We start from the raw sequence: 27,656 nt of genomic DNA, 5'->3' as shown, positions 1-27,656 counted from the left end.
GGCTCAGGAAATGTATGTCTATTGCTGGTTACAACTGAAATTGTCCTGATTAAAAAGAAAAAAAAAACTGGTGGGCTTTCTGTGCGATAAGTCACCCAACGTAACTTTTTCTGGGATAGTTACAAAGACCCACCCACCACCTATGCGCCATGCATGAAAGATAAATGCAAAGAAATGGTGCCCGGAGCAACAACTGAAGGCGAAGAAGAAACAAGACTCCAGCAGGAAGCAGCACTACCTTAATCAGCCGGCGTTTAATGAGCTGCTGATCAGCAGAGAGAAAGCCATGATTGATTTTAGGAAACACCATCTGATCAGTCAGGTGAGGTCAAAGGTTGAAGTTCAGAGGTGAGAGAGTTGAAGAATAAGCATCAGAAGGCCCCGAGGAAGAAATAAAGATATATATACATTAGGCTCATAATAACCATTAAATAAAATAGAGCTGGCACTCATGTCTGACAGACCCTGGCCTCGGGAAGAAAGACAGCCTTGACATGGAAGGGGTCTAGATTTTTTTTATTAGAAATGAGTCCCCTTTGTATCCCATCATTTGTGTGTGTGTGTGTGTGTGTGTGTGTGTGTATGTGTGACAGAGAGATGGGGGGAGAGATAGTTTGAAGGTCTCTTAGTGAACCCGCTTATAAAAGTGAGTGAACCAGAATGACCTTGTATTCAGCATCCCGAGTGGAAAGTCTGCAGACAAAGCACCAGCTCCAGCTCAGTCAGATTTGCCAACCAGCATAATGTTCCATGAACCAGATACTGACACCCCAAGCTTACAGTACTTAGGATTACTGAATTAGCTGGAAAGCGTCATTGAAATGTATGTGAATCCAGCCATGGATACGAGGCAGCCTCGGAGGAAGCCATGCCTTTGAGCATCACTGTACATGCTTAGCTTCATTAACCTCCTCACGAGGTTCTCTCTTAGGCCCCTATCTGACCTCCCCGATATGCATGAGGTCCCAGATGGCCAACACAGTCACCCGCCATTGAGAGCTGAAGCTTGGAAGTCACATGGCTGGTTCTGGTTCACCCTTATGCTGATTGTGGCTCTGACTGAGTAAGCATGAGTATCATCCACAAACCTTGACGGTGAGAATCTGATTGCTGTGCAGGGCAGCAACTGTGGGGAAGCCTGGCAGGCCCTATGGACGTGGCACAACACCAAAACAACACGGCACAAAACGTCACACAGACATTTCACCAGTAGACAAACAAAACAAGCACATGCCTAAAACCTCCCCTTCCCTCTCAGGGTCTGAGCACACTTTGACACAGGAGGCACAAGAGGCTCCCCAGTAAAAGAGCCATCCCATAAAGCACAGAGCGGCGAGGCTGCGAACTCTTTGGGGCACATACAATGAGATCCTGTGTACAGTCTGAGCTCTCGTTATTTCTGGAAACTTCTTTAAAGGTTAGTACAAAATAGAGACAACTGCAGATATTGTTATGAGAACTTTCTGCCTACTGGTATTCAGTTTACAAATTAGGACATATAATACACGGAATACACATATTAATTCTTTTACCACCAACAGCGGTGAATGGAATTTTACTGTCAGATGTACAGGACTCTTCAGACACAAACACAATTCGTCACATAAGAAAGGGTCACCACCCAACAAATCAAAATGCCTCTGTCTGGTCACGTGACGGCTCTCAGGTCTGCCCTGTGTTCAGGAACTCTTGTGAGGTGGTAGATGGAAATCTGTCTCTTATGGCATGTGTATTTCATGCCAGGCTGATTTATGGTCACACTCCACAGTAATCACTTCTGTCACATAACTTTTCCAAAAGAGTTTGACAGTTCGCACAACCCCATAAAACAGTAAAGTGGTTTTGGATTCCTTAGCCAAGGAGAATGGGGGAGATGCTTTAGGAGCCTGGCCTACAATTGGTATAAAGTTATCCCGGCACTGTTATCAACCAGGGGAAATCTGAAAGAAAAGTTTGCCTTTGTTCCATTTCTTTAAAAAAAAAAAACATTTGAAATTGGAGCCTTTTATTCCATATAAAACCATACACAGAACATGTTTACTCTATAAGCTGATGACAGCCGCAGCAATGAATAGCTTCAGTTTCCTCCGTGTCTGTCCTACCCTTCTGTTAGAGGACATCATTTCAGCAAAGGCCAGAGTGTTTCTAGGTTTTTAGCCACATTAGCTTATTAGTGGGCATTTTCTCATTTTTCTGGTATTGGGGATACGTTTTTCTTTTTAAGACAATCAATAAAATTAGGTTTGTACCATGAAGACAGGCTTCTGTCCTACTGATTCAGCTTTTCATTATCATTGCTTAGCACTGAGTTCTGAGGAAACCAAGTTGAGCAAATCTTAGCCCTCATGCTCAGTCTACTCTGATAAAGGTATTAAATGGACAGGCAGGTTTGAGGTGACCTGTGTCCTCCTTTTCTTCTAAGTATAAGTCCTTTAAGCATCAACTCTGCACAAACTCAGAAATGCCACAAGTTGGAAAACAGATGTGTACAATTTGCTTTTGTTTTTACTATGGAATATGAGTTTAAAATGTTATTAGATGGTAATGTGCCAGGATCCTTCCATCTGCGACTCATTAGTCCTATATTACACAGTCAGAATTTTATATATAAATCTCGTATTTATGTAACAAAGAACAAAAACAGATACAAACAAGAAGTCAAGAAGGGATCAGAATCTTGATTAGTAGTGATAAATCATACTGTCACTTGAATCACGCTTATCTAACACAATAATTTTAAATTAAAAACCTTTTAACAGCACACATGGTATGCCTTTCAAACAGTCTGAAATCTCAACATATAAATAAGTCACTTCTTGTATTCATATTTGAGCAGGACCAGATTGTCACTTGATCATATTTGTAGCATAGTTACACAAAATCACTAAGCTGTGTCACTTCTTGGTCTGGCTCTTGTTTTATAATGAGATCTAATGGGGAAAGTGGCCAGGTAATTCTGACCTGGACAGTTCCTTGGCCTCAAACTGAAGATCGACATTTGAAGAGCTCTGTCTGGCACTATTAGATAACATATCTTAGTCATGTTAACTGTGAAATGCTACCATGAGGGCTCAGAGAGAAAACTTAAAAAGACTTCAGCAATGACCCCAGGAGGGGATTAGAAGGCAGAAGCATAGAAGGACTCTCCTAGGTTCTAACAAAAATCCTAAGACTCTATGCTTTTCAAAGTGGGGGGAAGGGACCCCAAAAGCTTAAGTTAGCCTTAATTAATATTAAACAATTAAAATTTTTACATTAAAACTTTATTGTAAAGAATGTTCAAGTAAAAAACATCAAGTGGTGAAATTTGCCCAAGTTTTTTTTTTTTTTTTTAAATGTAAAACAAATATTGTTACAACTGGAGCAGAATGTATAAGTTTTAAGACATATTACCATTTTGGTGGTGATAATGAATCCCGTCTTACAGAGGGCTACGTTGACCTCACAGACAGACTGCGTGGTTCTTACAGGATGGTGTCAAAGCATTGGTGCTGAACACTCGACCTCAGGGCCTGGCTCTCTATGCTAGTGACTCTTAGGTAGGCTCCCCCAGCTTTTCACGCAGAAGTGCGTCTTTTTCATTAAGCAGGCCACTGCCCCCATCATCAGCCACAGCCCTTTCTAAATAAGTGAAAATGGAGAGATTTCAGTTCGGCTTTCCCTCTCAGACAACTTGCCTGGTATACAGATGGTTCAAGCTGGTGTGGGGGGAAAAAGGTGTCCCAGAAAAAACACAGTGAAAGAATCCAGAAATAAGCTGAAATACTGGAATACTTTGAACATAGTTCACCCCTAAATATTTTGAATTCTTAAGAAACAAGATGTACACATGTGCAATACAGGCTAAGTCATGAACCCTACGTTCTAACCCAAGTTCACAGATACTCAAGACATCTATCACCCACTGCTTTGCTGGCATCCCAGGCGGACTGCAGAACCTGCTGTCACCCTCTGGAAAGCAAAGATGCCCTCGTGGCCAAAAGGACTTACACAGATAGGTTAGGTGATGAGAAATGCTTCTAACTACTTAGCAGCCACAAATTCAAGGTGCCATCATTTTTATTGTATATTCAGTAATGACTCTTGTTATAGCCTTACATTTTAGTGAGGAATTTTGTATTGTCAAACACTGTCAATAAAGCGTCAATCGAGTCAGAAACGTAATCCTAGATGTCTAATTTCAGATTTTGTTATTTTTTTAGGTTGTGTTTGTGATCATTTATCTCTATTTGCTTTATTGTTTAATACTAGATAGCTAAAAAGATGACAATATTTAGGTAGACCTTGTTGGTGGCATTCTATCTAGCACTCACTGGGCTACATCACGAGGATTCAATGGCATACAGGGTCCCAAGCTCATAGCATTTAACACATGAGAAAGTAAAGGAAAATAGGTAGGCAGGAACCATATGGGTTGATAAGTACCACAGTGAAAGAATAGGGAGGTCAGAGCTGGGCATTGTGGCAAACATCTGTCATTCCAGCACTTTGGAGACTGAGGCAGGAGGATCCCAACTTTAGAGTTTAAGGGTAGGTAGACTGGGCTGTTTGGCAAGACCTCACCTCAGAAATAAGTGAGCAAGCAAATAAATAATAAAAAACAACAAGAGGTACAGTAAAGAGGGTAAAATCTGCACCTACTACCCAGATGAAGTTGGTACAAGAGTAGAGTTGAAGACAGAGATTTTTGGGAAGGTGCCATAGTAGTTCAGTTGTACAACTGGGTCCTAGGACCAGTGGAGGGACCAATCAGTGGTTTCCAGTGCTATTAAAGAAGGATTCTCAAAATCTGTTACTTCCTTAGAGACAAAAGTAAGAATGGGGTTAGAGAATGCTCATAGGTCTTAGCCTGAGTAACAGAATGGAGATGGAGAGGGTCCAGAGGAAGAGTGGGGGTTTGGGGCAGATGTTGTCACAGATGTTGAACTGACTCATGGGTTTGCTAAACTTGAACTGAGTGATGGAATGGTAATTGGATATGTCCATAAAAGAAGAGAGCGGCTTGTGTGCACATGCAAGATGTGAAAGCAGAAGTGGAACACTTTGGGAAGAAAAGCAGAGCAGCCTGGGTGAGGGGGCAAGAGAGGACAATAGCTGGTGAATGAGCAAAACATAATGATCTATATGTATGGAAATGTCATGGTGAAATAGATTAATTTTTTTATTTTGCAGATTAAAACACAAATAAGTAAGTGAATAAATGAAGACAGAGCTAGGAATGAGGAGTCTTATGGCTCCATAAAGTTATCCACAGAGACTTTGGAGAAAACACAGATAAGAGGGGAAGAGTTAAAACTTCCAGGATGAGCAGAGGTAGAAGCAACCAAGGAGAGGTTTCAAAGTGGGTGGTTGCACCTGTGGGGAGAGGCTGCCCTTCTTCCCAAAAAATTCTACCTAGCTAAATGACTCAAAATGAGAGACACATGTACTTTTCTAGTCTTAATTTGTTCTCTAAATGTGCATAAATGATCCATAATGTGAACTGGCTAAAGACAGCCCGTGGGAGTGTAGCCTAGACATGGCTAGCTGCACAGATAGAGAGGGGAAGATAATTATTTTAACTACAAAGGGTCAAGATACCTCAAAAGCAAACCATATTATGTGAGAAGCACCACAAAGCATGTGCATTATGAGAAATGAAAATTTCGAGTTTTCCCATAACATACACTACAGTGGCTTTGTTTGCCCCCAAAATATATTCAGCATTACAAAAATAATCACTACAGTAGGCGTGCATGTGCATAAGAAAAGATGATTTTCCTATAAGCAGATAAAATGACTTCTAGTTACAGAAGGCCACATGGGGGAATGTTTTCATAAAAATCGCAAAAATACTGAGGCCCAAGAATGACTTTGGTTTAACTATTAAAAGGCTAAAGAAAGAAAGGAGACATTGAGTGGAAGAAATCCACTATTAAATTGTTCCATATTGTAGTAGATGTATAATCTCTGTCCAAAAAGAAAACCCAAGCAGATGGAGATAATGGCCACAAGAGATCCCTGAAAGGCCATGTAATATGCTAGTAGGAACCTGTGAGGATCATAAGCTATAATTTATGGAAAAGACTGACCTAAAGAGCTTTAATTACAGTAAGATAGCTTTCTACTATCAAATATTTTCAATTGCTCAAGAAACATTTTTTCTTTTCATGGATGCTTCCAATTACATTGTATTTCATTACAAATATTAAATCTAGTAGCCTCAGTAACTATGTCTCCTGTTTGTAAGTGATAAGTGTGAGTTTTAAATATCAAAGAGAGAACAATGTAATAATCTCTTCACGGAAAACTTATTTAAATTTCATAGCTGTTAACATGTCAAGTAAAGGTGAAATACAAAATGTCTTTTAATGTGCAGAATGATGGCAAGGGTATCCTGAAACTGATCAATGCAAAAATTGCCTAAACCCTACAAACAGAGCAAAAGACTTAACTTATATACAACCTTTTAAGAGAGGCCAGGGGTTATTGAAAAGTATTCCCTAAAGTCACAATGCCAAGAAGCCCTGTACGAACAAGCAGGATTACAGACAAGTTGTCCTGGCCCGAGGGGAGCCAAGAAATATAGACACAGGATGTCAGAGAAAGAAAAATAACAGACCTGCCACCTGGAAGGAGACAGATGAAATTTGCATAAACCTCATTTAAAAAAGTTTGCTTTAATTGAGTCAGAGCTGTTCTCTCCATATCAATATCCAGAAAGGAATCTTGTGTCAGGGTTTTAAAAGGGTAATTAAAGAACGGCACTGATGGTAATAGTGAGAATGTTGGCTGACACATCAATGCTCACTGCGTGCCAGGAGTTATGCTAAGAAAATGCTCTTTGGCAGATGAGGTAGTCTGTGACAAAGACGTTAAAGGTTTCAACTACCTACCTGTGAGTATAAGAATCAAGGTTCTACCCTTTCATCTGGTCCAGGATACCTTTTCAACCATGAAGTTTCCCATAATTCTTCAGAGCCTTTATAGTTTCCCTTCTACCATCCATCCATCCATCCATCCATCCTTACATCTACTCAATAATTTAATAATAGTCTACTATAAGCAAGTAAAAATTTTTGACATTGAAATTATGGGCATAGATGGGACAGGTCTTCTCCCAGGCCTCAGATGGGATGCCTTTGGGTATGTTTGTCTACTCTCTTTTTTCCCTGAATTTTTCTATTTCCTTCACCCTACCTTTCACCCCTCAGCTATGTTCTTAATTTGCCCTCTGCTTTCATTCTCAATAAGGAAGCATGGTAGGACACAAGACGTCTATACTAACATTTTTAGAGATTAAAAAAACAAATCTTAAAGGTACTTCCAAGCTGAAAAGGGTCATTAGTAGTCGCTCAGTGTAGATACATGCTTGCCTACTGACAGCACTACAAAAAAGCAGTAACACTCAATGAAGAAGTGACTTGTGTGTCTACCTAGATGGGCAGGTCAGGACAGCTTTACATGAGAGTCTTCTGGCTAAAAGATAGCATAGAAACAGCAAAGATCTACCTAGGTCCACAGGTTAGCATTGACACTATGCCTTGGGGGCCCTGCAAATGGACCAGGCCATGCTACCTCTTCAAAAGCAAAGTGTGGAGAATGATGGTATACATACATACATACATACATACATACATACATACATACATACATACATACATACATATATACACACACAGATACATGCACACACACACACACACACACACACACACATACACACACACAACCAACCAGGAATTATAAAGGAGACTAAGAGGAAGAGGAAGCTGTAGAAACTCTGTGGAGACTGGGGTCCCTGTTTTGGTCAACTCAGAGAAGTGGAAGCTCAGACTTAGAAGCCAAGTTACTACAGAAAATTAAGGAAGGTTTCTTATTCACTTTAGAAAAAAAATTGATATTCATACTTCAGTAGGGGGCGTGATGATTTAAGCAAAGATATCAGAGGGCATAGGAAGGGCCTAAGGTAGGCCACATGGTAAGGGAAGACTTGACCAAGGCCTTCTAAAATAAAGCTCCTTAGACCCATGGTGGCTACTGACACTATGGTCAGGATAAGCACTGGAAACAAGAAAAGATCCATCTTCTTCTTGTAAAGGTACACGGAATGAATACTTGGAGTTCTAGGTACTCTCTCTTTCGGTTCAGAATTTGTTCTTTGCTTTGGGTAGCTCAGGATACTGTGCCAACAAACAGAGCTGTGGAGTTCCTGTGGGAGTTTAGACTGATGAGTATAAAGCAATGTCTTTTAATAATAAAGGGCAAGTGTAAGGCAAGAAAGTATGGTGGTCAAGGTCTAGTGGAGAGAGAGCATTAACCAAGGCAGCAACTGACATAGGAGATGGACTAAACTGCCATTCTAATCAGGGGAATAGGCAATACTTAGGTGCATTCAGTCTGGAGGAAGGAGGCAGGCTTTCCTGGGCAGAATTTGAGATGAATGAAGATAGGGATCAGGCACATTCTTCTTAGGAAAAAGCCTGAGGATTTTTGATAGGCTGTGAATGTGGAAAGTCTTAAGAATACTTAAAGTAAAAATAGTGGGCAATGATAAGTGGATTCAAACAAAACTTGTCAATGAAGGCTAGTTTGGGAAATGCCAGTTTAAGTACATGACATGAATTATGTATTATAATTTGTGCCAGTTTGTAGCAATGAAAAAGATATTTACTTTTTACTCTTTTGGTTTTATATGTTAGTCATGATTGGCCTAATCCACAGTTACATTGCATACATTTTTTTTTACTCAATTTCTTTAATAAATATATGATCAGACTTATAATTAGCAAATATGTTTCATAGTATCACAATTCTTTGGAAATTTTGTTCTACTAAATAAAGAAGCTCCAGGAGTCCTAGAGAAATGGCTCAGTGGCTAAAGAGCATTGGCTGCAATTGCAAAGGACTCAGTTTTAATTTCCAGCACCCATTAAAAAGAAAAAAGGAATCTCCAAAAGTCTTTGGAACATTAATTTGATTACCAAACACTCACTGCACAACAAATTGATTAAACTAAGTAAGCTCTGACTAAATTTGTGCAACATGCATTTGAAATACAAAATTTGAGTTAACAGATCTCTAGTTCTTGAGGATTCTTCATGTTAAGATGGTACAACCCACTTTGCACAGTATGCAAGGATCTGAAGTCAAGGGCTTGCCTCAATTTAATATACCCCTGTCCATTTTCCAAAAAGAAACCATGAATATCCTGCAGAGGAGGCATGGCACGGAACAGCAAAGAACAGCTCCAAGGAAACAGGATGCATCAGCTAATTGGGCATCTGATATGGAAGGGAAAGTGGGCATCTGTCCAGCTGCCTTGAGGGAGAAGTCTGGAATGTCCTGTTGTTCCCTAGAAGCTCCATTTACTGTTCTGACTTGATGGCTATTTGCTAAAATTATTTGTAGAACATTTGACTGACTTTCAACTCTAAATACCTTGGGCACACTCTCCGACTGGCAGCATCTCCATAGCAACCTGGGAGAGTTTCAGCACATGGATGATAATGTACTTCCTCCTCTACCTGTGAGGTTTTGGTCAGCTCCCAAGAATAAAGTGTAGTCTTCAGGAAAATCCCGGTAGCCCGTGAGATAACTGAGCTCCTCAAAAGTATTTTAGAAAAAAAAAAAAAAAAGATGACTATATCCTTGGGAATTTCACTAGAGTGTATCACTCAGACTGAGAGTAGTGCAGGTAGTTTTCCTACAAGTCTATTTGGTCCTGTGCCCTAATTTACCCCATTAATCCATATTTTAATTTTATGGTACTCTCCCAGGGTTTGCTTCGTTGTGCAAGATTAAAATAGTGTCTGAAGAGTGAAAACACACTAGAAATTTGCATCATTCCAAAAGGGGTTAAACTGTGGACTGTAAGAATATGTTTGATCACTCAGTAATTAACTTTTTACTTCATGTCACCTGTACATTTGGAGCAGACCCAACTCAACTGATCATAAAGACCTAGCAGGCAGAAAAGAAGCAGTTGAGACTAGAACGGTAGCTCAGTGGCAGAGCACTAGCCCAGTATCTACAAGGCCCCTGTTGAACGTTCTGCTCTGTCTGTCTGTCTTTCCTCTCTCTTCTTTCTCAACATAAAATAAGAGAGTCTCAGCTGATCCAGAGTGAAGCCAAGCCTAGACTGAAGCAACAATTATCCAGTGGTCTTTTCTGCAGAAAGCAAACCAGCTGCTACATTATCCCTTACCGCTTAAGGACCCAAGGTTTTATTTTTTAATGATTGCTTCTGATTAAAAATGTATGCTACTAACTCAATTTTAATAAAACTATTTTTGTTATGTTATTCAAACACAAATACATCTGAGGGTATGCTTTGGGCCACAGATGATGAACAACAGTTAATGGTCTCTAATGGAGAGCTTTTGAAAGCTAAATTAGAAACAAGGGCTTTATAGCAAAAAAACAAAAACAAAAACAAAAAAAACTCATCACCAAGGATGACTTTCTTTTGTTGCAGTGATGCTTGGAGAAAGGTTACAGACTTTCACAGTATCAGTCCTATGCTGTAACTTAAAATAGTTATTCTCAAATGAGAAAGTTCAAAATATGATTGTTACATTGTATCTTTGGGAGAGACAGGCCAGAGTATAATTTCTTTATGAAAAGAATTGCATTTCTAAATAATGAAATCATCCCTATGAATTTCATTCCTTTGAACTCTAAGGGAAAGAGTCCATTATGATCAACAGAAAACTACAGAAAAGCTCAAGACTTTCAGAACAGAATGATATAAATTTGGGGAAATTAAGTCTAAACCTTATCATTTTACAATATATTATCCCTTCCCACATTTCCTCCTTTATTCTACCCTCTATTCTCCTCCTCACTTAATCCTCCTATTCTAGTTTCCCCTTTATCTCTTTATAATTCTATATAAATTTACAATTTATATATTATACTTATTTACATTATATCCTTTTTCCCTTTTCTCGGAAAAATCTTAGTGAGCTACCAGCAAGATATACTAGTGCAATAATGGCACAGCTATTATGGGAATAACCAATCACTTTTTAAACACTGGTTTTAAGGCCCACTCCATGAGATGGAACCCAATCTGATGCTACTAAAGTGGCCAAGAACCTTGAACTAGATAGGATAATCTACTTTTATTATTCTGCTAAAACAACAATAATAAACTGATTCTCAAAAACATTCTGCTATACCCATGGATCAGTGCATTACTAAACAAGAAACTATTTGCAATTAATTCCTGCAGGAAAAGTAAAAATCAGCTTCTTCCAATGGAAGGTGTAACAGTTTTACGTCAACTTGACACAAGCTAGGGTTACTTGAAAAGAAAAGAGGGAACCTCAACTAAGAAAATGCCTCTGTAAGATCTGGCTATTGGCAAACCAGTAGGGCATTTTCTCAATTTGTGATTGATGAGGGGAGGCCCAGCCCATTGTGGGTGGTGCCACGCCTGGGCTGGTGGTACTGGGTTCTATAAAAAGGCAGGCTGACCAAGGCACGGGGAGCAAGCTTGTAAGCAGTATCCTTCCATGGTCTCTGCATCTGCTCCTGCCTCCAGGTTCCTGTCCTGCATGAGTTCTTGCCCTCACTGCTTTTGGTGACAAACTGTTATTTGGAGCTATGAGCAAAATAAACCCTTTCCTCCCTAAGCTGCTTTTGGTCATGGTGTTTCATCACACAATAGTAACCCTAATTAAGAGGGTCACCAGGTATAGCTACCATATCCCAGGGCAGGCCACATGCCCAGCAATACTTGATCAGCACAAAATGAGCTCCATGTTTACATGAATGTACTTTTTGTTTCCTTTTGCTTTATTTATTTCTTTGTGCTTTTTTTTTTCTTTTATTTCCCTGATAGAGGAAGAAGGAACTTGGAGTTGAATGGGAAGTGAGATGTGGAAGATCTAAGAGGAGTTGGAAGAAGAAAAAGAATATGGCCAAATTACATGGTATTAAAAATTTCTTTAAAAAATAAGTCACAATATGATGTAATTTCTACTCTGTGTTTTCATTTCCTGGTTGTATCTGATGATATTATTAGTCAATGAAAAGAAGCACAGGTTTTATTTACATTAAGTAATATATCACATACTGTAGTGTTCATACATTCGACTTTTAAACTTTTTGCATTTACTTATTGTGTGTTGGGGGTGGGGCTGATGCATGTCACCGTACTGTGTGGAGGTCAGAACAAATTTCAGGAGTCTAATCTGTTCTACCGCTTGGGTTCTGGGGAATGTCAGGCTTGGCACCAAATGCCTTTATACTGAGCCCAAGGTTCCAGTCATGCATTCAAGTTTTAAAAGTGACATTTATTTGTATATATGATTTACTTGAAATAACAACTCTGATAATATTCTAATTTTTCCTCAAATTACTTTCAAATACTTCCAGACTTCAATTATGTGAATTACAATAGTCCTTACCAAAATGTCAACACTAAAGATTGGACCAACAGTAAGCTTCATGTGAATTTTTGTTGAAGTCAATTCTCCATTTAAATTCACTTATTTCTTTAATCAAAGGAATGTGCCCATATGTGCCAGAAGCTACATGGATTGTCTTCTTATGAAAATCATAAAATTTAGTAAATATTGAATGATGTATTTGCTAGTAAATAAAAAAGAACAAAGTAAATAGTGCTTTGCTTGAACACATACATAATGAAGGAAATCATAATAATGGAAAAACTTCCTCTGATGTGTTAAGACATATAGAAGCAAGACCCAACTTACAAAACACAGCTGGTTTTTCATGGATGTTATATTTTCCTCCAATGGGTCTCTGATTTCAGGACCTAAAAGTCACCACGTTTACATGTTAAAAGCCAGGTGGCACGTGGGATACATAGATAGGGCACCAGCTCTATCACCTCATCAGCTACACTCTTTATGACTCCCACATGTGCTTAAGGAAAAACAAAACACAAGATGTACGTCTATCATGTCATGACTGGAAGTGATGCTTGTTTTACCCGAGGCGCTGCGAGCTTTCTCACTGGTGACATGGGATGGTAGCAATTACGAAGCACGAAGTGGGAAGGGAGAATTGATCATTTTACATCTCTGGGATGAAGCTTCATAATGTCACATCCAGCTGAGGGGAAGCTTCACAAATATCAACTGCTTGGCTGCCTACATTTCTTGATTTGTGAAATACTGCTGAATGTTATGCTGGGAGAGAGCCCACTCTCATTGTTTGTGGGTCACCACTGGATCAGATATAAGGCAGGGGCAGAAAAGGAAGTAAAAGTTCAACCAGGCTTGGGTGTAGGCCTCAGGATTTAGGGGAAAATCCTGGTGACAGCCAGAAAGAAGTTTTCATTTAGAACCAGAAAGAAACTAATTATTTAAAAATAGGATTTGGTTTTTATCCTGGTCCACTAAAAGGTAAATACTATAACCCATTCCTATTTGGTTTCTAATTCTCTATTGCACGGAAACAAACATAGCTATTTGCATGATAAAGTTCCGGGAACAGTAGATGTTTTTAACACCAAGGAAAGTGAAGGGAGCAGAAGTGCAAACTCTGGGAACCAGAATGTCTAGTCTTGATGGAAGGACTTTCAAAATATTGAGCATTTACCTCCAGAACATCTCCCACTTGTGAGGACAGTAGAAGAAGCAAAAGAAGAGAAACCAAAATGCAGGTGTAGCAGCTTACATTTGTAATCCTAGCTCTTGGGAGACTGAGGCAGGAGGCTAGCCTTCAGTTCTAGGCCAGTTTGGGATAGAGAGATATTCTATCTCAATAAAACAAACAGAGAGGGCAGATCCTGAGGAAATTGGAAGATTGGAAAAATTTATATTGACCTAAATCAGGGCTAGACTTAATGATTAAAGGGAAAATTTACAAGAGAAGTATTAAAGATATTTCCTGCTATAGTAAGTAGCTAGAGTACATATGTTACTTGATTACAGCAGGGAGTCTGTTAAAAATTTTTACTGCTAAGTTACAAGCCCTAAACTAAAAACAAACGAGAATTGCATTTGTAACTGACTTAACTATCCACTGGGGTAATAGTTAATAACTGGTCATGCCTTTACGATCTCAGTCCCGATATATCCAACATTTGTATCAATGAAAGGGACTGACTGTCAAACATGGGGACAGGAATGATCCTTGTCTATTTCTTGTTAATGCTATCTCAAATGTCCAGAAGATGGGAGTAAAGATGAGCAGAGTATCTGTTGGACTTCAGAGTTAGAATTCAGAGGAGGCCCTAACAAGGTGAGAAAGGAGTGTGCCAATCACAAAGTCATAAGAGCAAAGAACAGCACACGGGTACGGGGCACAAGCTGTATAAATGCAGTTGAGAAACTAAGATTTTGCAGTTCATGGTGGCAATAAGCTTCTATTCTACTATATTCTTAGGCTCCTGATGTTGTTTAAAGATCAAATAATCCTGGGCTGTGTTACCATAATAAGTCAGTTCTTCTTTACTCGTGCCTGGATTGATGAACTTAATTTATGGGCATTTACCTTTAAGGGGACACATTCCTTTAAAGGAGGATATATTCGTGTAGGAACATCTCTGAAGAAGAATGTAGATGGTAAAAATGCACAGAACTGTAACAGGGTGGATGGACGATGGAGGGAAGACTGGGGCAGGAGAAAAGGAGATGGGATATGACAGGCATTTCATAACAGACATATCTCCGGATGGCGATCATAGGACAGAGCTCCCCTGCCAGGTCACCATGTGCTGAGAACCATAGGCTAAAGGGGCTACACTACAGAAGTACCCGAAGGTTCCTTCGAATCTGGAATACCAGTCCTTCTAAAAATGCACTAGATTGTTGTCTGAGGTAGATGACTTAGCCCAGAACACAGGACTAAAACCAGCTATGTCAGCAGTTGAGAATCACAGACATCAATTGAAAATGGAAGCAGTGCTTGTTGAATGAAGAAATGAATTGCTTCGTGATATTTAGGAAGACAGTGAGCTTCTTGGCCCTGGAGATGTCTAAGAAAACACCCAGTGACTGTAAACTTAGGGTATCCGATAGAGATTTGTAATTGCTCAATTACTCAATTGCTCAGTTACGAAATGGGTTTGTGCTATAATGATGAGTATGATAGAACAGTAAGTGAATGTCCCTTATTGATATTATCACCCACAACACTGCTCTCCACATATGTTGGCAACTAGCATGTATAGACTTTATTTTATTTTTGAGATAGGGTCTTGCTGTGTACACAGGCTGACCTCAAACTCATAAGCCTCCCACTTCAGACTCCCAAGTGCTGGGATTAGAGGTGTATATCAAGAATCTCTGCCCCTTAAACTTCACAGGCTGGCCTCAATCAAACTCATGACACTCCTGCTTCAGCCTCCAGAGTGCTGGGATTACAGGTGTATACCATATCCTCTGCCCCTCCACCTTATTTTTTTTTTCAAAATAAGATGATTAAGACTTATCTAAAAACTTGCTGGCATTGAAAAGCCATTTTGAAAATTTGAATAGAGGCTTTATTACCATTCATGTGTTAACCTAATAGTACGATGGAACATATTTTACATACACAACTCTTATTTTGTTTGCCATGTTGTTTTTTTTTTAACTTTGTGGATGACCCTTTAAATTCTGTATTTGTTGTTCTCAAAAAAAAAAAAAAAAAAGAAAAGAAATCAGGTTTCAATTTATTTTTATATCAATGAGGACACAGAAAACAGAGTCAAATAATACCTACCTAAATTAGTTCTTCCTTTTAATATTTGTCAGTACAGCTGTAAGGGACAATTCCAAACAACTTATGAACTAGTTTTTTATTAGTGCCCCCAAAGGGCAATTTTTGTTAGGAATGTTTATAAGTGGGAGATGTTTCCATTAATCCAACTATACAACCAGAACAAAAAAAACCCAGAAAACATGTACAATGCATGAAAGCATGACTTTGTCAAGATGTATACTGACTAGAGAAATTATTTGGTTCCTGTAAAATAAGCTCATGCAACTAATTTTATATTATTGTTCTGAATATCCATAAACTTCAGCTGTGACCAACACAGATTTTTAAGCTAGATCATCCCAAGCAATAAACTAACATATTGCTAAACAAAAATCCTTGAAGAAACTGAAATTTAGGACCATTTCCCCTGACCCTAGCCTGTTCTTCAAGGATTGTGATTATTCTAATTTTAAACATTCTAAGGACTAAAATGAATCATGTTAATGTTACTTGTTCGTTATTTAACTGCCAGTCTATTATGTACTTGGACTGAGATTATTTTTTATTTCTTCTCTTCTGTAAGATATTTTAAACGAAAAAAAAAATCTTTAAAACAGCATAAATTACTTAGAATCTTGCAACAAAACTACCGAGTTGAAGTAGCATGATTTTAACCTTTTATGTGAACAGAATAGGCTTTTTATAAAACATATTCTGTGATCTGAGTCTGTCAGTAGTGCAAGAAGTTTATGTGATTTTAAAACAAACTATGTAAATTGTTTTAAAGGCAATGATATAGCACCTTCTCTTAGAAAATACACGACTTAGCGTCAGTTATTTTGTGACCCAAAAGTCTGATGTGTAGCTAAAGTACTGTGATACACATTGTCACCAGAATTTCAGAAACAAAATGATCACACTAGCTACTGTCTCAATCTCCATTGCCAGAAGCAGCGTGCATTCTTAAAAACAAGTGTCTATAATGTGGAGTGCCTGTCCCGCACGAAGCAGATGGCCTCCATTCCAGCTTCTGCAACTCAGAGTATGAAAAATACATGGATCCACTGGTACAGAATCTTCCCAGTTTGTAAGAAAAATTCAAAGAATGGAAATGTTAGCACTTAGTTTGTGTAAACTAAATACAATTCATCTATTATCAGAATCTGAGCCACGGTCCCCGGTTTGTAGCTTCTAATCTTCTCCCCAAGAACTACTAACTCAAAACAAACAGAGAAGACTGCATTGAGAAAGTGCAAAGATTCCGGTAACAAGGAAGGATAAAGACATCCAGTTCCCTCCCTTCTGTACAGCCTGAACAGAAACACCATGTAAGTTATGACAGTTTCTCAGAGTACAGCCCAGTGGGCGCAGGGCATTTTATTTGACACATTCTAAACATCTTGAGTTGTTTTAACAGTTACCATATAAAATTCTGGGTAGATAGTGTGACTTCAACTTTGCCTTCTTCCCTGACACATTTTATTAGAGCTGCATGGCTCCAAAATGGAAGTAATACCTCAGGCCAGTGTAGAGTTACAGCATTAGCAGTCGCCATGGCACTGGGGACATGACAAGCTGTCTCCATTTCTGTTTTGTTTGACTTTTCTGCCCAAAAGTGTAAAATGGAGAGTGACGTTGTAAATCTCGACGTGAATGTTCTGAACAAACCCGAAGTATTCACCAGATCTCCAGATAATCTTTCTCCCTGTGGCTCCTTCAAATTCATTTCCCTCTGCAATAGAACTGAATACTTACAAATGACTACTAAACCAGAGTGTAAGACTAGAAAGTCAGTTCTACTGAGCTTAAAAAAAAAGAAAAAGAAAGAAAGAAAGAAGGGAAGAAAGAAAGAAAGAAAGAAAGAAAGAAAGAAAGAAAGAGAAAGAAAGAAAGAAAGAAAGAAGCAAGGAATGGCTGCTCAGTGTGGCAGTCCACTCTTCCCCAATGCTGACAATCCTTCAGAGGCTTCACCTGGTCACTATAGAAACTGTGTATTTGTCTATACATGAAAGTGAATCTGGCATGCACCACAGGGTGAACCTCCAAATATAAAAACTACCATGTATCCGGCAGAGGAAGAATGACTGATAAAAGGTAACAGGAGGCCCGTGAGATGGTGGCTAAGGGCGCGTAGAGACAAGGATGACAGTCTGACTCTGAATCCCAGAGGAAGAAGAAAAAAACGAAGTCCTGCAAGCTGTTCTCTGACCTCCACATGTGGACTGTCACAATAAGATAAATAAGCATTAAAAAGTTAGTATGTTTTTTTAATATTGTTTTCATCATCAAAATTATAGTGATTGTCAAAATGGACTATAAATTTTCTTAAGCAATAAAGACATAACAGAGAAATGTATAAGAGTCCTTCTTTCAGATGATGAATACCAGCCACCCTAAAGATGACAAAACAAGAAGGGGGATATAGATGGACCTGGAGAGGATAGGAGCTCTACAAAGAGACCAACAAAGCCAAAATCTCTGGGCCCAATGGGGACTGCAGAGACTGATGCATCAACCAAAAACCATACCTAGAGAGGCTCTAGACCCCTGCTCAGATATAGCCCATAAACAGCTCAGTCTCTATCGGGGTTCCCTAGTAAGAGGAGAAGAGACAGTCTCTGACATGAACTGGGTTGTCTGTTCCTTGATCACTTTCCCCTGGTGGGGCTATCTAGTCAGCCCACAGAGGAAGAGGATCCAAGCAGTCCTGATGGGACATGATAAGCTAGGGTCAGACAATAGGGGAGGAGGACCTCCCCTATCAGTGGACTAGGAAGGGCCATAGGGAAGGAAGGAGGAGGGAGGGTAGAACCAGAAGGAGGGAGGGGGCTACAACTGGGATACAAAGTGAATAAACTGTAATAATAATAATAATTATAATAATGAAAAAGAAAGAAATGCCTGATAGAATTCCAACAACAGTTTACAACAGTTTACATAGGTTTCCCTAACAGCTGGTGCAGGGGCTGTCTCTGAGTCTGTTGCCTTCTTTTGGATCCCTTTCCCTTTCCTGGGCTGCCTTGTTTAGCCTCAATACAAAAAGATGTGCCTAGTCCTACTGCATCTTGATATGTCGAGGTGGGTTGATATACATGTGAGTCCTCCCTGTCTCAGAGGAGATAGTGAGGGGATGTGAGAGGGCGGGGCCGTGAGGAGAGGAAGGAGGGGAAGTTGTGCTCAGAGGTAATGTAAATAAATAAATTAATTAATTAATGGAAAAAAAAGAACTTGAGGGTCAAATAAGGTCAAAATAACCTGAGGAGAGGGGCAGAATCAAATATGAAAAAATTATCCTATTGTAGTGCATGTTAATGTAGGTTAGTATAAGGGGTATAGCAGAGCCTCTTAGGCAACAAAAAGCTGATATTCCTTAAAGTACTTTATGCTGGCATATCAGACTTCTCTAATTTCCTCAACCATTTAGAAACATGAAGAAATATGGTGTGGAAAAGAACTGATGTTGCCCTAATTATATCTCCAACTCTTCTCATTCAAACATTCAAACCAAGAGAAAAGTTTGTTTCAGAAAGACTACAACGAATGTCAAGGAACTCTGTTTGAAAGTCAGAGCCACAACCATGTTTATAGCAGCCTTATTTGTAATAGCCAGAAGCTGGAAACAGCCCAAATGCCCCTCAGTGCAGGAATGGATACAGAAATTGTGGTACATCCACACAATGGAATATTACTCAGCAATAAAAAAACAAGGAAATCATGAAATTCACAGGTAAATAAATGGTGGGATCTGGAAAAGACCATCCTGAGTGAGCTATCCCAGAAGCAGAAAGATGCACACGGTATATACTCACTCATATGGACATATAATATAGGATAAACCTACTAAAATCTGTACACCTAAAGAAACTAATCAAGAGGGAGGACTCTTGCTAAAATGCTCAATCCCTATCCAGAAAGGCAAAGAGGATAGACATCAGAAGAAGGCAAAAAGAGGGAACAAGTCAGGAGCCTGACACAGAGGACCTCTGAAAGGCTCTGCCCTGCAGACTATCAATGCAGACGCTGAAACTTATGGGCAACCTTTGGGCAGAGTGCAGGGAATCTTAGGAAAGAAGTGGGAAACAGTAAGATCTGGAGAGGACAGGAGTTCCACAAGGAGAGCAACAGAACCAAAAAAAATCTGAGCACAGGGGTCTTTCCTGAGACTGATACTCTAACCAAGGACTATGCATGGAGATAACCTAAGACCCCTGCACAGATGTAGGCCATGGCAGTTCAGTGTCCAAGTGGGTTCCATTGTAATAGGAACAGGGACTGTCTCTGACATGAACTGATTGGCCTGCTCTTTAATCACCTCCCCCTGAGGGGGAGCAGCATTACCAGGCCACAGAAGAAGACAATGCAGCGACTCCTGATTCACTAGGATCAGAAGGAAGGAAAAGAAGACCTCCCCTATCAGTGGACTTGGGGAGGGGCATGCATGCAGAGGGTGGAGGAAGGGAGGGATTGGGATGGGAAGAGGGAGGGAACCACAGGGGGGATAAATAGTGAATAAAGTATAATTAATAAAGAATTAAAAAAAGAAAGTCAGAGCAACCTTTTGACATGATTGTTCTGAATGTTCACCATGCAAAAAAAAAAAAAAAAAAAAAACCAAAAAAAAAAACTGCAAATGGTTTTTCCTGTATGTGAAGATGTGAAAAAAAGAGGAAAAAAGGAAAAAAAAAGCAAACCTAAACATTGAATTATTGAAGGTTAATTACGTTCTCTTTAGTCCTCAAATGCCACAGTGAGTAGAAAGACACTAATTTTAAAAGTAGTTAAGATGTATAAAGTAATTAAAAAGGATTAACAAATAGCATTAGCCATTTGTCTTTAGAATTAGAGGACAAATAAGACTGTCTTCATGTATGTATGGGCACAGAGTATGTATATGTGAATAATAATTGTGGACAACTGTTTCACAAAGACATCATAGAAAAGTACAACTAGGAGCAAAGAGCTCCATATTGGCCTAAATAAAGTACAAGTATGGCCGGGCCATTTTCTGTGTGATGCGCAGACCCTGATAATGTGGTGCACTAATTAAGTACATACTAGCTTGTGATAACAGTGAGTGTTCGGTTGTTATTAACATGCGAAGCAACTTGGAAAACTTTTAAAAGACAAATAACACAGCCAATATGGTCTGTCCCTTAGAACAAGGACAGGTTTCAGAAGGTTCCCTGGCTGTTGTGGTTAGCCACTGCTCCCTTAATCATGTCCTTCATTCCTTATTTCCTGCTTCCCCACAGTAAGAATTTCCCCTGGACAAATCCCGGAACTCTCACAAAGTGATGGCCACCTTTCAATGACGATGAGGTCAAGGTTCTGGCAAGGTAGTTCAAGGCTGGGCCATAATTGAAAGAGCATAGATAAACAGATTAGGGCAGCTTCTAAAAATAGTAAGCCTGGCAGAAGGTGCAAAGAATGAAAACACATTAGGCAAAACTGAATGCATTTATTCTTAATTAGAAACTCGATGGTGGTTCCTTCAGTTTGTTTTTTTTTTGTTTGTTTGTTTGTTTGTTTGTTTTTCCTTTGCCAATGGACAGAAATTGATACAGTTGACTGTCCTGCTGAAGGTTGGGAGGAGACCAAATTACACTTCAGAAGGTTAGTTTCTTCCTGCTGCCCCACACAATGTCCTGGTGGCTTCTGGCTAAAACAGAACCAATACTGTGGACAGCAATTCCCCTCTTCTTGCTCCCTCTACAACTTCCATAGTTAAATTGTTATTCTAATCAATCTTTCAGGCCCGAAGTTGAACATACTGGCTTTCCTGGACAGTGACCTAATTCATTAGGCTTTCAACACATTGGATGCTAGTATTAAAATTTGCTGTCTTTGTTTCCAGGACAAGGTCTTGCTCTTTAGGCCAGGCTGGCCTCAAAAATCACAGCCTCCTTCCCTCAGCCTTCCTCTTGTGGTGTACAGACCAGTGCTATCACATCCTGCTTCAGTTTTGAGGGTTCTGACTTCACCCTTTCATGCCTGACTATTATCAACAGAATCAGGCCATAGCCATAAGTCCATAAAGAATGAGAAAAATGCCTGGGAGCCTGCCTCCCAGGGTGATGGAAATGACAGTATCATGATGGTAGCAACAACACTTACTGTTTGTAATGTTTAATTAGTACCATTTGTGTTAATAAAAAAAACCCCACCACAATTAACCCCGTTGGGGTGAGGGTTTCCCCAGTACCAGCATACAGGCAGCAGGGTAAAGTTGCCTTCTAAGAGATGAAGAGACTTGCTCTCTCCATCTAGTTCCCGCACGACTGCATTTGAAGCTGACATCCTTCCCTACAAAGCCAGTCTTGTTTGCCAGTTGTGATTTACGGACTGTGTCTGCTTACAGGGCTGCTGGACACATTAGTGCGGGTATGCTTATGAAAGGATGCGGCTGTCTGGCACTAAATGACTTTCCAGAGACCTGTCTCAGCCAGACCTACAGGAACCACCGGCCCTCCCCAAAACAGCATCTGTCAGTGCATAAAGCCATCATTTGACCCAGCCCGAAAGGAAGAATCCAGAACACAAGCCACCCTCCAAGCCTCTTCTGTAAACAGAAACTAGGGTTTCCGTTTCATACTTTCTTGACTTCTATTTGGGTAGTTTGCTTCCAAGATTTCCAGTTGTGATAGGATTCTGCACTAGGGTTTAATGGGGAGAGAGAGGTAGTAATCATATTAGAATAAACTGCTACATTCTCTTTTTTTACATGAATTGATATCTATCTCAGTATTTTTATTTTAAGAATAACTCACATCCTCACATTTTTCTTTTAAAGATTAATTCAATAACATTTAGCTGGATATTAGGAAGCATCTAGATTTTATTTTATTTTTAATTAAATTTTTATTTTTTATATTAATTACAGTTTATTCACTTTGTATCCCAGCTGTAGCTCCCTCCCTCATTCCCTCCCAATCCCATCTTCCCTCCCTCTTCTCCTCCCTGCCCCTCTCTAAGTCTACTGATAGGGGAGGTCCTCCTCCCCTTCCATCTGACCCTAGCCTATCAGGTCTCATCAGGACTGGCTGCAATGTCCTCCTCTGTGGCCTCCCTAGGGGCATGGGAGGTCAAAGAGCCAGCCACTGAGTTCATGTAATACCCTTACTAGGGTACTCACTTGGAGACTGAGCTGCCATGGGCTACGTCTGAGCAGGGGTTCTAGGTTATAGCCATACAGGGTTCTTGGTTGGAGAATCAGTCTCAGAAAAGACCCTGTGCCCAGATATATTTGGTCCTTGTGGAGTTCCTGTCCCCTCCAGGTCATACTAACTCCTCCTTCTTTCATATGATTCCTTGCACTCTGCCCAAGGTTTGGTTATGAGTCTCAGTATCCACTTTGATACACTGCTAGGTAGAGTCTTTCAGAAGCCCTCTGCGGTAGGCTCCCGTCCTGTTACTTGTTTTCTCCTACTTCCACTATCCATCCCATTTGTCTTTCTAAGTGAGGATTGATCATCTTACCCTGGGTCCTCCTTCTTGCTTAGAATAAACTGCTGCATTTTCTATCTGCAAGATGATCATTAGTCACAAGTATTACCAGTTACAATTTGAATTTCATATATTGTCCATTTCCAAAACAAATTTAATATTTTTACTAACAGTTACTTTCTAATATTAAAACCCACCAACTACAAATGTACTTTTTCTTCCACTTTTTATTACATTCTTTGTTTGTCGGCAGTGTGACATAAGTGTTGACATGAATGTAGTCATTAACTCCAATTTGTATGAGTTAATGAAGCTAAGACTCTGACATTTGAATTCGCCTGAAAATTAAGTTGCTTAATAAAATCTTCTGGAGAGTTGTGTGGTTAAGAGACGATCAATAAACACTCCTTATCGGGGAAGTCCTTAAATGATTTAGTATGTATTTCACATGAAGTGGCAATTGTAAGAATTCCAGCTAATGAAACCTAACGGGGATAATAATTAACTACACATATTTGTGCTCTTTCATCTAAAAGCTTTCCCCATAGTCTGTCTTAAGAAGAACGTGAGGTACTGTGATCAGTGAAACCATCAGATGGTTTGACATAAGATGTAAGAGCGAGAACCCTGTGACTGATACAAACAGTGCGAGGACAGTTTGGACAATGAATCCCACCATAACAGGGAGGCCACTGCTCTTAAAGGGCTCAAAGAAAATTCAGTGGCTACTTCAGGTACCCGTCAGCAGCATTCAGAGGCCTCTGCCAGAGGACAAGCTGGGGTTGATTTTAGTTTCATTGTCTATCCCTCGTTAGCAGAATTTCTGCTGAGGGCCTCACAGCCCAGTGCTGGGCTCTTTTGCTAATGAGGGGATTTTGTGAAATGTTATTCTCTGCCTTCAAAACATTTTAAACAAAATTTGCTTGAGAGAATGACTTCATGTATTTTATAGGGATAGAAATACTCACATAGATCTATTACATTGAAAAGACAAGACTAAGTTTGTGTGTATATGTACACACCTGTGTTTTGGGTGTGTATGTGCCTATGAGTGTACATGTAGAGCCTAGAGGAGGATGTTGGAGGTCTTCCTCTACCATGTTCCCCCTTTTACTGTTTGAGACAGTCTCTCACTAACCCTGAAGCTCATGATTTCAGCTAGGTCTGGAGGCCAAAGAGATCTTGGAATCTGCCTGTCTTCATCCCTTGTGCTGGGATTACACACAAACACACACACACACACACACACACACACACACACACGCACGCACGCATGCAGAGTCATGCTTGCTTTTACACGGTACTGGGGTTTCAAGCTCATGGGCTCTTGCTTGTATGCAAGTATTCTTACCCACTGATCCACTCCATGGCCTCCAGGGTACAGGATTTAAACTGATATAGAATAGGTAAAAGTCACTTCTCTTAAGTTTTTCCTAATACCTACTATTTTTTCCTTATTTGATGAGTTTAGTAATTCATCCAATAACCTTACAGTATAATTTACAACACTGAATTCCCAGGGCTATCCCATCTATACAATGAACTCTATTACTTGCAGAAATAATATTTTTTTTAAAATGTGTCTATATTAGGACAAAATGACGACCATTCCTGAGCTTAATTCATGATACCACTCTTAGAGGTCTAATGTAAGGCACAAAACACTTAAATACCTCTGATTAGAAAACATTTAAACAATTTTAAAATGATAACGGGCTTGTGGTTTCTATGCCAACCTCTACTAAATCTGGAGGGCATTAAAATAATTTTCTCCCAATTTATTTCTTTCTGTTATGTTATATTCATTCTCTTGCATGGGTGATATTCGTGGAACCAAATAAGTAGTGTATTCATTAAGGCTGTATAGAAAGGCAAGGGTTAAATAAATAAGAAATCAACTTAATATCCAAGCCTAAATGTTTTAGCAGAATGAAAGAATCTGTTTAATCACTCAAGTCAATATAGGTTAAGATAATAAAATAAACTCCTAAATGCTTTCCTTTTTTAGAGCTTAATCTGTCTTTCTGAAGATTTTTTAAAGATGCTATCAGTTTTGCCTAGGTCCAGCTGTGATGAAAATTTACCCTGACTATCTCAGGATGAGAGATGGATTTTATGAAAATACTTAAGCCGAGTTCCTGGGTGGCTTATTGAAATTTTGAAAGCTTAAGACTCATTTAAAAGCAGCTGTTGGCTGTGCATGTTGAGGCCAATAACCTCTAAATCTCTCATTTATCGGGGCTCTGTGTTACTTGGCAAGCTGATGGTAGCCAGCTGACTAGATTAATATATAGTCAAAAGATAATTGCATGCTATTTGTTAATTTTATTGCCTAACTTTGATTAATGAAGCTGTTACTTTTCCAGACAAATACGCTCTCTTAATTTAAAAGACTCAAATATTGAAACAGCTTTTTGCCTAGTTTTTAAGGTATATGTATTTAAGTCACTGATAAAGAAAAAAGAAATGTGTATGGTTATCACAAGAGCCTTGGGTACTGTAATACCTGTTGCTGTGGTGCATGCCCTCAGAAATAGAGAGGGGAGAAAGTACGCTTTGCTGATGAAAAGAAATAGTGGCAGCAGCAGTGGGTACAGGTGATGAGGAGGTAAGCCTAGAGAGACTTGGAATCTCCTAGCTGGTCAGAAAACACCCTTCGATGTTTAGCAGAATCACCGGGTTAGTTCATAGAACATGAACACCTTCCGGAAAGGAATAGAGCAGTCTCCTCTCACCTGGGTATCCTAAAGGAGAAGAAATCCTGCTGGTGCAAACCGTAACTTGGTACCCACATTTCACATCGAAGCTGTAAGTCAAACGTAAGGATGGCACCGCCCGAAGGTGACTGAAGGGCCAGGCTGCAACCTCGTGGAAGAGTACCCCTAGCTTGTGTGAGGCTGTGGGTTGCATGCATGCCACCAAGGAGAGGGGAGAAGGTAACAGGAAGATGAGTGTAATGCTCCTTTTTTTGTGGAAGATGGGTTATGTTGCCCTGCTTCTTTACACTACATTCAAAGAGATTCCCATATATGTGCCATAAAGGTTCCAGAAACTCACTCTATTACCCTGATACATTTTTATTTACTTAGGTTTTTGTTTGTTTGTTTTTTTTTAATGGGGAGTGGAGGGTGACAGGGCACATATTGTGTCTGTCATGACTGCAAAGAGAAAACAACCATTTATCTGTGCTTGTGTTCTGGCTTTGGCATCTAATTCATAGACTCTGTGGGCCTTCACACTTTAAAAGGAGTCTCACAGCTGGGGTGGGGTGTGGGTGGGAGGCAGAATGGCACAGAGAAAGAGCAGATATGTTCATTTGGGTTTGGGTCTAAGCATTGCCTTTTGGTAGATTTGTGTGAAAGAACAGGAAATTTCAGTTACCTGCTTAACTGTACCCACCAGAAAAACAGAAAAACAAAACCACCCAATGGTCATCTTAACAATGTTGCCATTCACTCAGAGACGGCTTCTCGTGGGAGAGAACCTATAAAGACTACAACCTGTAGGTACCTGAATTCACACCCTGGTTCTGCCACTGACCTTGGACAAAATATTTGTTTTCTATGTCTTGCTTTTTTCTCTGTCTGTAAAATGAGAATAATACAAGTGTCTAGTCATAGGATTGCTATTTGATTTTAGGACGCCTGTGTGTGGATGAGGTGTCTGCTCACTCAGCGCAGCACAGACTAGAGGTGTGGACCTCTTTGAAACACGCTACCACCGTTTGGATGATGTCAACAGGGTCATGATGCTTCAGCCCATGACAAGGGCTTCTTACAGATTTCCCAGGCATTATCTTAATAATCCGTATCACAGCCAGCGAAAGGGAGAGTGCTTCACGTTAAGATCTGATTTGTCCAACTTGGCTCTCACCTGAGTGGGCAGTGGTTTAACCACATCCCCCATCCCTCCTGGTTTTCTTCTCTAATTAGTCATTTCACTGAACTGGCTAAAGCTTAGAGATGACGTTTACAACTTAATGTCTGAGTTACAAAGTAACGTATGAGTCACTTTTTGTATCGCTACAACCAAATACCTGAATGAGAAAAAACTCGGGGCAGGAAGGACTCTCAGTTGAGGGGGGCCAGCTCATCATGGTTCATCACGGCAGAGCAGCGGGAATGTGAGGTGGCTGGCCTCATTGCGGACACAGTCAGGATGCATGGAGGTGAACACTGGTATTTATCTGGCCTTCTCCTCCCTCGCCCCTTCTTATTCAGTCTGGGCTCCCAGCCCATGGGACAGGGCCATCCACATTTAGGGTGAGTCTTCCTTCTATGGGAACACTTTCGTTGACACCACTAGCATGTAGCCTAAGTAATTTTAAATCCAGATGAGTTGAAAATAAATATGCCTCAGCAATGCTAAGGTGAGGTAATCAATCATCGTTATTGTGCTTGCCACTGTGGTACTATTCCTAGTTCAACTTCCATGCCATTCTGCTCCGCAGAGCTCCCTTACAGCTGGCCATCCAAGACAGCAAAGCCACGGTCACCCCACTTGGTGCAACAGAGCTGTGCGAAGGAATGAGGAAAAATTCAGCCAGTGGCAGCCAAACCGACAATACGATG

The 27,656-nt window shown here is 39.9% G+C and overlaps 1 protein-coding gene across 1 annotated transcript in view; it reads right to left on the bottom strand.

The window, feature by feature from the left end:
- The window catches only part of Col25a1 (collagen type XXV alpha 1 chain), a 410,134-nt gene that overhangs the window by 117,433 nt on the left and 265,045 nt on the right, over positions 1-27,656 (bottom strand). Inside the window, exon 8 of the mRNA XM_055628339.1 lies at positions 239-310. Coding sequence (XP_055484314.1) covers positions 239-310 — 72 coding nt within the window. The remainder of the gene's footprint in view (positions 1-238; positions 311-27,656) is intronic.

Source organism: Psammomys obesus, unplaced genomic scaffold, assembly GCF_907164565.1.
Source record: "Psammomys obesus unplaced genomic scaffold, mPsaObe1.curated_primary_1811, whole genome shotgun sequence".
NCBI classification, from domain to species: Eukaryota; Metazoa; Chordata; class Mammalia; order Rodentia; family Muridae; genus Psammomys; species Psammomys obesus.
This window is presented reverse-complemented; position numbering and strand designations above follow the sequence as displayed.